Source organism: Cebidichthys violaceus, unplaced genomic scaffold, assembly GCF_023349555.1.
Source record: "Cebidichthys violaceus isolate CVI_PGR_0920_01 unplaced genomic scaffold, fCebVio1.0.p SCAF_5, whole genome shotgun sequence".
NCBI classification, from domain to species: domain Eukaryota; kingdom Metazoa; phylum Chordata; class Actinopteri; order Perciformes; family Stichaeidae; genus Cebidichthys; species Cebidichthys violaceus.
The window spans coordinates 1040274-1054509 of NW_027176705.1; the positions used below are offsets into that span (position 1 = coordinate 1040274).

At 42.3% G+C, this 14236-nt stretch overlaps 2 protein-coding genes across 2 annotated transcripts; both read left to right on the forward strand.

Moving 5' to 3' along the window:
* Positions 1 to 556: 556 nt before the first annotated feature.
* On the forward strand, positions 557 to 3558 carry cnep1r1 (CTD nuclear envelope phosphatase 1 regulatory subunit 1). Its single transcript, XM_068730585.1, has 6 exons — positions 557 to 752; positions 1213 to 1284; positions 1418 to 1491; positions 2744 to 2853; positions 3081 to 3135; positions 3234 to 3558. The coding sequence occupies exons 1-6, from the start codon at positions 728 to 730 to the stop codon at positions 3273 to 3275; spliced, it is 378 nt and encodes a 125-aa protein (XP_068586686.1). The 5' UTR covers positions 557 to 727; the 3' UTR covers positions 3276 to 3558.
* A 151-nt stretch (positions 3559 to 3709) lies between these two features.
* Positions 3710 to 14009, forward strand: heatr3 (HEAT repeat containing 3). The gene is made up of 15 exons (XM_068731062.1): positions 3710 to 4009; positions 4245 to 4417; positions 5783 to 5870; positions 6240 to 6340; positions 6568 to 6677; positions 7448 to 7588; positions 7765 to 8057; positions 9419 to 9509; positions 9735 to 9889; positions 10187 to 10269; positions 10802 to 10938; positions 11180 to 11268; positions 11899 to 12042; positions 12113 to 12289; positions 12592 to 14009. Exons 1-15 carry the CDS (start codon positions 3869 to 3871, stop codon positions 12703 to 12705), a joined length of 2037 nt encoding a protein of 678 aa, XP_068587163.1. The 5' UTR covers positions 3710 to 3868; the 3' UTR covers positions 12706 to 14009.
* Positions 14010 to 14236: the final 227 nt, after the last annotated feature.

Here is a 14236-nt window from a genome sequence, read left to right on the forward strand (position 1 = left end):
CTATCTATCTATCTATCAGTAATATAATATTTTGCTGTAAAGTAATTGAAACAAAATAATTACAGTAAAATCACAATGTTATTGTATGTATGGTGAACGGTTTTGGATCGCGCCTTATAGACAAATCACCTCTTCCACATCAAAAGTGATGTCTTCCGTGGTCCCCCTCTTTTTTCTTGTTCTCTTCCTCTTCCTCATCCTCTTCCTCTTCTTTTCATGGCCTCCATATTTGCAAAGTTCTCACAAAGGAGGTGAGCTTACCTGAAGTCTGTTTGTAGAGCTAACATGATTCGAAAAGGGAAGACATGTTTACATGTTTAATGAAATGTTCAATTTATTAAAAATTGGGCTCCTTGCATTTTCTCCACAGTGTAGAGTGAAATCTCATAGACAGGATCATCCTGAACAGGAATCCATTGAACATTTCTTATCACCTATTGGATTTGTTTTAATGGCAGGTCAAAGATAATTATTTTATGGTTCTTTAACTTTGGAGCTACCTTTATTAATAATTAAAACAGTACAGTAGAATCGTGTTATGTGATATAATGTAGAACATACTGTCGTTGTTTACTTGTTTTATCAAACGGGAGAAGTTCTTGTTGAAGTCTGAACTACGGGTCTCTCTTTTTGTCATTTTGTCCGCCCCGAGCACCCGTACCGTAAAACGCACAGCTTCACTTGACGGCAGTCGCCCATCAGCAGGCTGCTGGGACGAGGCTCAGATATGAACTCCCTGGAACAGGCCGAAGGTAACCAAGACATACAATACATCACCACATGTTTTAGCCTCCTAGCTACAACCACCAAAACAATTAAAAACAAACGTCTTGAGGGGAGATTAGAAAGTTAGCGGAAACGTTGAGTTAGCGGGCTAGTCCTCTGACGACAGTTAGCATGTTTGCTAGCTCAACGTACAGCAGTTTTCATACGGTTGTACGGGTATTAGATAACACAGATTATTCCGTTATTAAGTTATGTTCTATTTAAACGATCGCAGTCGTTTAGGGTACATAACAGGCATATTCAGTCACGTTTTGCTCTTCTCCTCGCTTCAGTTTAACGTTACATATTTACAGTAACGTTAAAGTGGCATACTGACCTCAGTAATGTTGAAGAAATCCCACGACTGAAAAGATGGATGTTGCTAGGTCATACAAACCACGCTGTTAAGTCCAAATACAGTGTTTTAATTGTGCCCTTTTGTTTCAGACCTGAAGGCCTTTGAAAGAAGATTGACAGAGTATGTCTCCTGTTTGCAACCTGCAACAGGCAGGTGGAGAAGTAAGTCATCGTTACTGGTGGTTAAATATAGAAGTTGGTGCAAGTGTGATCACAGACTTGTGTCACCAACAGTGTTTGGTAAATCATGATTCATGTTATTAACCTGGGTGTCGTTCTCCGTTTCTTGTTGCAGTGATTCTGATAGTGGTGTCTGTTTGTACGGCTACTGGGGCTTGGAACTGGTTGATAGACCCGGACACACAGAAGGTAAGCATTAGTGGACAAAACTATCACAAAGCGACCACTACAATGACATTATATCCAACAGCTATAAACATGATTGACATTTTTTTTTTTAATGGAATATTACAATTTGAATACACGGTTTTACAGCTGTGAATTATATCCCAGCAAAACCAATCCAGGTTTCAGCTGAATTTAATCGTGAAATTGAACGTCCAACAAAAGCATCCAAGAATTGTTTTTCTTGCACCACCATATCAGAATGAACTGTCCCTCACTGTACCAGTCTGTACTCTGTATTCCCGCTCATTGAACAGCAACACCTGATGCTAACGGGCTGATGTGTAGCCGTCGTCTTTGAGCTTTGAGTGCTCATACTACCACCGTAAAATAGCAGATTCCTGAAGGTAGAAGAAGAGTAACAACCATCGCTTCCCACAATCAGCCGCAGTTTAATGTTTGCTTTCACTGTTGTTGCTAGTAAAGCAACAAGTAAAGAAAGCGAATGTACAGTACAAACTCCATTTAATAGATATTTATGTAAAATATATGTTTTTTACTCCATTCTTTTAAAATCACATATATTGACTGTGGCGGTGATTGGTTTCTTAGCTTCTTTTTTTTGTTTTTTTAACAGAATGCAGTGGCAATATTTTATGCTAGTCCGTTATCCCATTAGAATGACAGGATTCATGTTGAAGAAAAACTTAATCCAGCACCATTTACTGCACTGTTTGGGATTGTGGAAATAGAGTGAAGACTAGGTTTAAGGCTCAGACTATTTCACTTTCAACATTGTTTGCCAGAAAGTCACTGCTGCAATCCTGGAAATCTTAAAAGGTTCTTACATTGGAAATGTGGCTAAGGGAGCAAGGGAGTGTGTTCCCTGAGAAACTGAGGTACACTTTGTCAACTAGGTAGGACATCTTTTTGCAAATGTGGCAACCTTTCAATGACTTAAAGGTAACTTAATCTGTTAACTTCAAGTCATTAGGTTGATCAACCACCATTGTTCCACTGTCCATGTGCTGTTCTGTCAAAAACCTTTGTCAGGACATCTGCAATGTCCACAAAAATGTCTTTTTTTTCCTCTTTGAAATTGACTCGCTACTGTTTGATAACCAAATTTTTCGAGGAACCCAATGCATTGTTAAAAAAAATGTTTTAATACACTCAACTTTGATTTCCTAACCTGCCTATAAATAAGATCTGTAAAAGTGAAAGTTGTGTTATTGTCTTTGATCATTGACGTTGCTTTGTTGCTCTTGTTCTGCAGGTCTCTTTCTTTTCATCACTGTGGAATCATCCCTTCTTCACCATCAGCTGCATCACTCTTATAGCTCTCTTCTTTGCTGGGATACATAAACGAGTTGTGGCACCATCAATGTATCCTTTCGTCTGTTGAAGTTTATGTGAAGTAGCACGTTTAAAAAAATAAATAATCAAATTTATAATTCCAGCATCTGCTTTGATAATACACATCCAATCTCAACCATTGAGGGAAAATCGTAGCGCATGCAGGAAATGTTTGTCTAATTGCATTTTTATAACCGATTCATGCTCGTTCACTGTTTCGGCTGACAAGTTGAGGTCTTTGACATTTGCGCCTTCAGTATTGCTGCCCGCTGTCGAACAGTTTTAGCAGAATACAACATGTCCTGTGACGATGTGAGTTAACAAATCTCTTAGACGTTGTGACTTGTAATCTGCATCCGACAACTTGTGTTTTTGTAAAGATAATTTTTGTTATTTCCGTCTTCTTACAGACGGGGAAACTTATTCTCAAGCCTCGACCGAACATCCAGTAACCACACGCTTGAGTGGGGCGCTCGGATGTACCTGGTCTATGTTGATAGCCACTGATCCCTCTCGAGTCCTCTGGGTGGTCCGAACAGCACCGAGGCAGACGGCGTCATCAAAGTGGAAATGCATTTGGAAGAAAGAGTCTTTTAATTGTGTCACTGTGCTAATTGTCATGATTGAAGATGAGAGCTCAGATGTGTTTATTTCTGTTTCTGATGTTGAGCATGTATTTTAACGAAATGTTTCTATTTTTTAAAATGATTTACCTAATAAATACATGAGTTGTAAAAACGGTCTAATTTTTTGGTCTCATTACACGTAAAGCATCGGTCTATGGTTTATTTGCTGTATGTCATAAAGGATTAATATCTTAATATCGCTTTACGTTCGTGTTGCGTCCCCATGATTTTGCGACAGCTTCTCTCCTTTCTGTTATCAAGAACCGCTTTACGGCAGGGAACACTCTTCCACATGGCCTCCAAACAGGCTGGAGCTTAAATGTGTGTGTTTTCGGTCGCGAAGTCTTGAGTGTACAAGTTGGAGAAAAAAAAAAAAAACACGTTGCATGCGCAGTTTGCACTTTAAATAAGGGCTGAAAATGGGTAAAAGTAAAACCACTAAATTTAAACGTCCGCAGTTCAACGCGGTTGGATTGCCGGCGAATGCTGTGAAGGAAGTGGACGCCGAGGAAGAAGACCACGGGGATGATGGCTGTCCAGCTGCGGAGTTGCTGGAGAAAGTATGATCATCATTATTCTGCTAAAGTCAATCTTGAGTTATGTTGTATCCTTGCATGGTGGATCGGCATGTAAACGTTTCAATGAAAAACTAGTATTTTAGTCTAAATTAACTTGTGTTATGATACATTTTTTTTACACTTTTTATTCACGTGAGCTGGAGATAGTTTACACATCATAATTCTGACACGGGTCAGTTCATACAGTTGGTGTCATGTTTTGTTTGTGTGTCCACAGTTGCAGAGTCCCAGTGCCGATGTGCGAGAGTTTGCATGTGCGAGTATTTCTCGGGTGGTGCAGCAGAGTCAGACCATCCCGGTCTTCCTCCAGAGGGACGCTGTCCGGCGCCTCGGGCCCATGCTGCTGGACAACAGCCTGGCTGTCAGGGAGACCTCCGCTGGGGCGCTCAGGTGAGTCCGTGGTGTGGTCTGGACTGCCACCAACAAAATCAGGTCTAGTCCTTTTGGGAAACAGGGCCCGCTAATAACTTGTGGCTACTCCATACAGCTTCTGCAAGAGACTTGCTTTTTAACGAAAGCACAAGAGTGGCAGACCAATCACTCTCAACAGGTCAGTCTGAGAGAGGGAGGCCATAACACATTTGAGTTAGATAAAAGTTCTTCACCGTCTCCCTCTCCAGCAGCCTAAATTATGAAACAGCGCCATCAGCCCGTTCACACTGTGCTGTGGTGGAAAATGGTATTGCAGCTCATTTCGCTCTGCCTCCTGGCGCAGTGTTTATGAGGGTTCGATTCCACGCGCGCAGAGGCGACATAAAGAAATAACACAACAATATGATGGCTCGTGTTTGAAGCACACAAAACGGCTAAAGAGTGATACAGTTGCAGCTATGACTAGAAGAACTGTGATGTGTGTGTATTTGGAGTTCCAAGAGGCATCCTCAGCCAAAGCAAAGACAATCATTCGAAAATTAAAGCAATTTAAAATCTGAAAGCCGTATCTAGCAAGTTTCTCCGAGAGGGAGTGTGTGTGTGTGTGTGTGTGTGTGTGTGTGTGTGTGTGTGTGTGTGTGTCAGTCAGTCAGTCAGTCAGTCAGTCAGTCAGTCAGTCAGAGATAGGGAATGGCCAGAGAACACAACAACACTGAGACGAGGTCCACTCAGAGTCCTTAAAATACAGCTGGCCTAGTTTGTAGTATTGGTAGGTTTTAGTCCAGCTGCCACCCTGGAGCTACTGAGTGAACAACATTATGTAAGTGATGCAGTCTGCGGTCTGCAGGGCCTATATTATATGCATATAAATACTTTCAAATATGTTGTCATGTTACTTCTACAGCTGGCACCATGCTACAATAAAACGTCTGGAAAGTGCTGTTTGTTTTTTGTGATTTGATGACTTGTAGTATTACTTTCTTGTGACATGTTAGATACGATTATACACTTAATGTATTAATGTGTGAGTCTGATCACATTTACATGTTACATTTGTTTCACGCTCAAATAACCGTCTCTAAACTAACCCCAAAAGAGCAAACAAAGTCAGTCGTCATCAGTGGTGAAGACATTTGACAGCAGTTAGTCGTCATCTCTTCACATTTAACACTCATTTTGTATCAGAGTACGACCTTAACACACATTCTGACTGTCTCCCTCCAGTGAACCTTAACTTAGGGGTTCACGTACTGGATATCAGAATGAGACAGTCGCTCACAGCACACCCCCCAGCCTCGCTCCTCTCTCACACAAACACAAACAGCATCTCCGGCGGCGAACCTCCTCCCGACTGAACGATGAGTGTGCGTCTCTCCCCGACAGGAATCTGAGTGCATGTGGCGGTCAGGAGGTGTGCGAGGACATGGTGAAACACGACGTCATGACTCCTCTGACAGCACTGCTTAAAGAGGTGAGACTCTGCCGCTGCTTTTAGTTCACCCCCATCACTTCAGTTCCTCCTCATCAGCAGCTGTTAGGGCATGCGACCATATCCTCAGCAATTAGCTTTTAATTCCAGAGCAAAGACGTTCACCGTTGTTGACAATCTCTGCGCCCACACTCGGAACACATTGCCTTCTGGCTTCAGATTCAAGCTCACTGTTGAACTATGTGTGGCGTCAATAGATTCCTTGAAACAAACTGGACTGAGTTCATTTAAAATGTGATCACCCCCTTTTTCAGCTATATTTTCATGATGCAGAGTCAACACATTTTTCGGATTGGATGATGGGCAAAGTTCGTACCTGTTTCACTCGTGGCTGTGTTGTTTTCCTTTCAGAGCTGTGCTGCTTTTGAGAGCGCCGCTGTGGCGACGAAAGACCAGAAGAACGCAGTGGAGGATGTCGCCAACGAGGCTGTGAACCTATTGTGGAATCTGTGGTAAGCCAAGAGGTTGTGCAAGCTGGTTGACACGCTGCGTCATCATTTTATACTTCACCCCAGTGCGATTGTCTTCGCCCGTCCAGAAAATGTTATTTATCTTATAGTTTGACACTGTAAGTGCCATTTTCTGTAATTACTCATTCATGCAAAGCTGTTGCTAGATGTCTTTCTGTGTGCATTTGTCTCTGTCTCTGTCTGACTGCCATGTTGTGTTGTCCTTTCAGTGAGAGCAGCAGTCAGTCGCTGTCTGTGTTCAACAAAGCGGGTCTTCTGGATTTGGTTGTCCAGTGTTTGGAGAGACACCCACACAACGTGGAACTGGCCATATCTGCCGGTAGGGCAAATTAATATGCTGTTAATTTGTAGTCAAAATTGATTAATAAACGTGTGTGCGTGTCCATCTTGATCATGGCGTATCTCAGTTTCTTTCCAAATATCAGAACAGGACATACATGTTTCCTTTACTGCAGGCCCTGTTGCCATTAAAGTGAATGTACCTCCAAGCACCGTTAAAGGAATATATCTATGCTTATAAAACACAAAATATGTCAACAAACAACCCTAAGCTATGTTATAAGTGTGGCTGCTGAAGAACAGGCGCTCCACTTCTGAATGCTGTGTACATTCGGAATAACCGGCTTATGGCTCAAGCTTAATATTTAAGGTACCGGCAGAAGAGTGGTATCGATCTTTTCATTTAACTCAGTGAGTGTATTTCCCACCACAGGCAGATGAATTTATAAAAACAAGATGTAATATTTTTTTGAATCTTGTATAGTAAATTACAAAGTCTAAACTCATGGCCACATGTTGCATGTGATATAATTGTGAATATTCATAGACGTTATGTGTGATGTGGCAAACCTATTACAGAGCTTCCACTCCCAGCTCTGTAATGTGTGAGTGTGAATACAGAAATGACTTTCAACCTGGGAACTGGTCTTTGAAATTGCTCATATTACAAATGTCCTATAGTAGCTATTACTGTCCTTTCAAACAGGGCTTTCAGAAATCTTACTATTGTTTTAGTAACAAAAGGTCGAACCTCTTAACTATTTGGGTTTCACAAGTGTTTGCAAGTCTCTCCTCTTTGTGTTCCGGCAGCCCACTGTTTGCACACTGTGACTGAGGATAACCCAGAGCTGCTCTGCAGCGTGAACGCTGCTGTGCTCGGAGTCGTGGAGAGCGTGTTGCTGACATCTCAGCCAGACATGGCACACACTCTCCTCAGGACATTGGCTGCAGGTACAGTTTGTCTTTTTCATTAAAAAAATAAAAAAAGCATTGTTCAGAACTCTCACTTATTCTCATGACACAAGTTGAAATTGAACATTAAAGAGACTTATGTGGACAGAAGTTGCCTGCGATGTTTTTTTTAATAGCGCTTCCTAAGCTCTTAACTCTGCCACACTGTCGCTCAGGGACACTGTGGAACATGAAGGGCAGTTTGCCGGCTGCCCGTCAGGCCCAGACCCTCAACGCCGTGGTGGCCACCTTGTCCCAGTGCCTGGACCTGGACACGGGTACACTGATACCTGAGCTCAGACAAGCGGAGGAGGTTCGTCACAGAAATGCACCAGCTGCGGCAGACTCGGAGGACCAGGCTGCAGGAGAGCTCGCTGTGGCGGAGATGGACGAGGAGGAGGAAGCGCCGAAACACAACAGGAAGGGAAAAGCTGTGAGGGTTGACAACGACTTCTCTGACCTTCTGCCTGTAAGTGGTGTCTATCATTAAGCACTCTATATGTTGCTGTTCCTCTTTACGCACACATCAGCCCCTCTGTTCGTACACAGTAGATCGCATTCATCAGAGAGATTATATTAACCCTGTGTCACTTTTAGTCCCAAGCTTCCTCTCACAGTACAAGTTTTGGTCTTAATCGCAAAGAATGGCATCATTCTGTACTTGCTCTTTAACAGTAAGTACCATTCACTAATGTCCACAAGTGTTCAGACTCTGTCTCAGTCAAGTGTGAAAGACAATGAATAACAAAACATGCATAATTACTGATGAAGCCCATTCTAACCATTTGTCAGCACAACTGTAAGGGAATGTAGAGATGTCTGCCTTCTCTCAACTATATGGTACTCGGCTTGTGATGCTCAAAATGCCAAACAATACATTTGTTAAAAACTCAACAGCAATGTCGTGAAACTGCTCACAACAAGGTCTGAATTATTTGAAATGATCTGATCGTTTATGTATTTTTTGGCACTTTGTGCACCACAAACTGAGTGCCATATAGTCCCATTATACTGGAGAGAAGGCAGACATCTCTACGAGGCAACTCGCTCCAAAACAATCCAGATCGGATAAGAGAAAGAATGCGTTTACAACTATATCAATTGTGATGAATTACGTAATTGACGTAATGGATTGCCGAGGCTCTTGCAGATGAGAAGTTTACCCTCGGCTATAACGTTGTCAACTTTAGGCAGTCTGTGTGTACGGCGACGAAGCGATCCAGCTTTGTAGTTTGTAGGAGTTAATGCTAGGTGAAAAGCCGGCGTGCGAGTCATCCTGGAGTGCGAGCCAGACTGACTGAGCAGACAAACTGTCGGGTTCGGGGGGGACGGGGGGACGATTGGGGACACTCGGCGAGGTTCAGCTGGGGACCAGCTTCTGGCTTCCAGCACGCTGACGATCCCCAGACCCGACCTCGGCGAGACAGAACCGTCCCTCTCATCTCAGTCACAACCAGAGCCCCAGGTTGACATTCATGGTGACGTTCCCAAAATCCGCTGTTATATCATCGTAGGTTACGCAACGAGGGTTACCTCGATCTAAGCTATTGTTTTTTTTTCTAGTTAAGCAGTGTAAGAAGACAATTATGGAAAGTAATTATCTGTCACAAGCAGCCAAACGAACCCAAGCTGAATAGATAAGTTCTGCTTAAGTGACGACCTCGAAGCAGGTTTCACTTGCAGTTCAAAAAGAACACACATGCTCGAGTGCCTCCGTAGAAATGCATCTCTTCATTGTGTCATGGGGCTGAACTCGGAAGTGTGATAACGGAGCTAACAGTCATCGTTTTGGGAGGATGTTGACTCACATGGCTGCTTGTTTTTGTCCAGAGGGACAAGGAGGAGCTGAAGGAGGCAACGGCCTTGCTGACAGCACAGCAGACGTCCTTAGAGATCATCGTCAACATGTGCTGCTCTGACGGTGAGTGTGGTGGACATGGACAGCAGTGCTGACCCCAGGCACTCTTCATCCACATCATTTCATGTTGCACTGTGTGCGCACATCGGAAAGGCTGTTATAACAGGAAATACACAAAATGAGTTTGCTGATTGCATAGAAATGCCTTCTTCTCATCCTGCGTTGGTGGCATTTGTCTGCTTTCCGGGATCAATTCTCTGTATGTGTGCCTTTTTTTTTTTTTTAAAGACCCTTCTGACGACGAGTGGGAGGAGGAGTCGAGCAGTGATGAAAGCGACATGGGTCCGGACGGCCTTTGTGATGGAGTGTCCAATCTTATGTCGCCACTGTGTTTGTCAGCTGAGGTGCACGAGGCCTTGATCAACCACAGCATCCCAGAAAAGGCAAATGCTTGTCCGCTTCCTCATTAACGCCTCACATCGGCCAATCAATGGCTGTGAGAAAGGAGGAGTTCATCGCAGTGTCAGACTGTTTGAACAAGCATGTGAATTTAATTAAATTGGAATTTTGTCAAAACCACTGACATGGATCTAACTGTGCGATGAACCTCACCCATCTTCTACCTGAGGCTGAACAGATCAAATGACTTACCTGTGCAGTTTAAGAGAGACCTTTTAATGAAACCACACTAAATGGTATATCCATGATTGTAGTAATATCTTTCTTTTTCTTGATTTAAGGTCCTCAAAAAGACTGAGTTCCCCAGAAAGGAAGCTATGGATGTGTGCCAACAGATTCCCTCCTGGAGATGCCTGATAAAAAAGTAACCCTCTCACTTCTCATCCTTTCTTTAACATAACTGTCAGATCAAAATGTTGTGTAACATATCTATGTCTGTATATCTTGTGCATTTTCACTCTGGTGAAGTTTGTCGGGAGTGTTGCAACCAATAAGTTATCGGTTTTGACTGTTTAGCCTCTGGGGGCAACATCCAATATTTCAGGGGTTCCGATGTAGCCAGTAGAAATCCAGATAACACATATTTGGGCCAGGACTTTCTCTCCGGTGCGACAGTCAATTTCATTACAGTCCAATAAGCAACTTGAGAATGGAGTTGAGAAACGACAACTACAATCCGATTGTTTCATGTTTCAATGCAGAAGGAAAAAAAGCTAAATTGCCATCAGACGATAGCCGATCGGTTCCAAAATTGCATTTCGGGCCAGTGGGTTCCGCCTCCTGCTCTCCACACGGTTTACATGCATTCAACCAAAACCTGCATATCCACTGATATGCAGGTATCTGTTTAAAGCAATAACTCTTTGACAAACGGCATCTTTACTTCTTTTCTTAAGGATACAGCGGGTGCAGTCCCGGGCGCTGACGTGCCTCCATAGCATCCTCTCCACCATGGACGCCGAGTCTCTGGGAGGAGCGGCGGCCCTGCAGGGAGCAGCACAGCACCTTTCCACGCTGGTTTTTGGTGCAGCAGGTCTCACATTTATCACAATAATTTTCACTGAAACATGTATATAGGTTAGAAATATAAATTCCAATAACTTTTGATTCAAGATTTGGAGACAAAATTGTGAAACGTGAAAAACCACAATATAATCACCGTAGACGAATGAATGTGTATCCTTAGAGTGATCAGATGCTGCAGTATAGAGTTGCAGCATTGAAGCATGTAATACATCTGTTTAGTAAGGTCGATTTACTTTCTCATGTTTCAGAGATACCCAAAGACGAGGAGTTCCTGGAGGCCGTCATAAGCGCCATGCGGTCTCTTTTACAGATGATTGCCTCCAAAAATATCCCCCAGGTACAGAGCGCTCCGCAGCGTCAGTGGTTCTTTTAGTGATTTTAAACGTTTGCATTCATGGCTCGTTTTAAAGGGTTACTCCAGCAATTTGGTATTGCACTTCTGCAAAGTTGACGGAATAAAATAAATAAATAAGGAAGAATAAATAAAAAGAATGGACATCTATGTGGCCGATTTTAGTCCCTTGTATCACCTACTAGAAAGAAATGCTGGGTCCTACATTTCCCATAATGCAACTCTGCAGCATCCTTAGTTAGACTTATGCCCGGTCAACGTGCACACCTTTTGAACACCACACCTGTGGTTTGTGATGACACCCAGGCGGAGATGACCCTGATGACATCACCAGGGGTTTTCTTTTTAGACTTTGGAAAGCCACACATTATACAACATCTTTATACAACGTTTTTATACAATGTTTTTATACAACGTTTTTAACAGGCTTCAGAGTAGTACTCCCATGACAAGACAACTGAGCTTGTGTGAAATGAGTGGAGGGCCCCTTTGACCTATGTCAATGTTTGTTGACTGCGTGGACTGAATATATACAGAGGCAAGCTAGACTTTGGTCCCACTGCCAGTTGGCACTAAACCCTGTTGACCATGTACGGTTGGTTTTGTTTTTGTTAGTGTATGACCCCCCAGCAGCTGATGAGTCTGAGCGAAGCTGCCACCCGCTGCGATGTTGTCAGTGTGAGAGTCAACGCCGTCGCCATTTTGGGCATCACTGGCAGCACATTAGCCAAAGAGAAGGGCTCTGCTGAAACTCTTCAGGTATAATCTTTCTCTCCGTTTCTTCTCTTTGGAAAATGTGTTCTTCCTCTAAGAAACTCTGCTCCCACAGATGATTGGAAACGCCTTACTTCAAGTTGCCACAAAGGACGCCAACCTGGTTGTGAATGGAGAAGCCCTGGACGCCTTGTTTGATGTTTTTGCAGATGGAGACGAGGCAGAGACGGCTTCCAAAAACATCCAGTTACTACCAGCACTGAAGGCACTTCAGCCTGTATTCAAGGCCAAGGTACCTGAGACTTATTTCTTTTTAGATTTTTCACAATACCTAAAAGCGTTTTCAAGAGGATTAACCCATCCCACTGCCAAACATTTTAGTTTCTCCGTCTAGTATCGCCTTCAATGGCTTTATGGATTTGAATAAACCACAATACTTCAGTGCATGTATCCCCTTGGTTTGTGAAAATGTGTAAGATGTTTAAAAACATTTTAAATAATGTTTTGATCCTGCAAATGTCCCCCGCTTTGGGACTAATAAAGGATTATCTTGTAGTATCTGATCTTAGAATCATTTATTTTCTTTTCTACTAGATTCGTAAAGAAGGAAGAGGCAAGTACAGCCCCCAGCAGCTGTGCGTTCTAGACAACATCAAAGTCAACCTCAGAAGATTCATTGGTTATCTGGAGAAGGTGGTGAAAAAATAACGATTGGATGTGTGCAATCAGTTGAACCTGTTTGGACAGATATGCTAACAGGAGCATAGAACGAAACAGAGCGTGGTTGTGAAACCATCAAGTATTTATTTTATGTCGGTAGTGTACCATTTGTTTTTACTCGGTTTAAATGTTTATATTCTCTAAATAATGATTTACTATTATACTTGCTGATGTGAAATTTTATTTTGTCCTTGAGAAAGATGTGTTTTGCTCACTTAGTTGATAGGCATAATTTCACCCAAAATGGTTGTCAGACTTGAATCTGCATGAGTTCATGGACCTCGGTAACATTTTGAATCCGGTGTGGAGAGCTGACACCAGGTTTTGATACATGTGCCCTTGATTTTGTCCCATGGTGAAATTGGCCAAACATTGATGTTTGCAGTTCTACTTCAAGAGGTGAGAGGCAGAGCTATTCTACATAACAGGCCCTGTAAATGGAAGGATTGTAGTATTAGCTACATAATGAAAAAAAAAAAGATTTTGAAATTATGATTATTGTGTAGTAGAATCATAATTTTGTTGGGAAAGAAATTGGCCTGCTTAAAGAGAAACACAAAACAATTTATATAATTTCAGTAACATACTAATAAGCTGAAAGGGTACGGCAGGTTCACTGCCACGGTTGTTAACATTCAAATCTATTAGGACAGACATATTAGCCTTCACAAATATGCACATATTCTCTACCTCTGCCACTCTGAGGTCCCTCCACTTCCCATCTCTTGGCATTAAGTGCACACTCTGCCAGGCAGCAATCTTCTGCATGGAGTGGTGACTTTTGCGGTGGTATTTTTGTGACTTTCTCTGTCTGCAAGTTACTAAGACAGTCTTTCTACTTTCTACTGAAAGCATTCTTGTCGTAAAATATAGATGTAAATCCAGGATAGTGCCGTCTATTTTGCACCGCATCCATAGTTTATCGTGCTTTGAGTTGCTCAACCTTTCATTAATGCCGTAGATGGTAACGTTTGAATGGTGACTTGCACCCACAAATGCCATTTAATCAAAAATGAAAACATCAAAATGAACTGTGCGATAGTTCTTACGTTTTAAGAGCCAGGTACAGCTTCTCTGGGTCCCCACAACTTTTCAGGGAACTGTTGGTAAAATTGCATGTAATTAACAACAATTTCAAGATCAATCTGAGGGAGATTATGTCATCAGGCTGTGAATAAAGGCCTTTTTTTAAAAATAAATACTGGTTTCTTCAGCATTTCTTTTGAGTGTTTGTAACATGGGTATATTTGGAATTAGTCCTGAGGCGATAAGATGATCAATGAGTAGATTGACAGGAAAATTCAGATAACTTATTCAAGCAAAAATGCTCACACAACTTCCTGGTTCCAGCCAAGTAACCTATAATGTACATTTTATATGTTCCAACTTTTAAAATGTAAGGATATGCTGCTTCTATTTTACATCACTCTGTATGAAACATCTTTTGGTTTTAGACTGGTGGACAGAACAAACAACTTGTCCCCTTGAGAAACAATGAGATATAATTGACCGATTTATT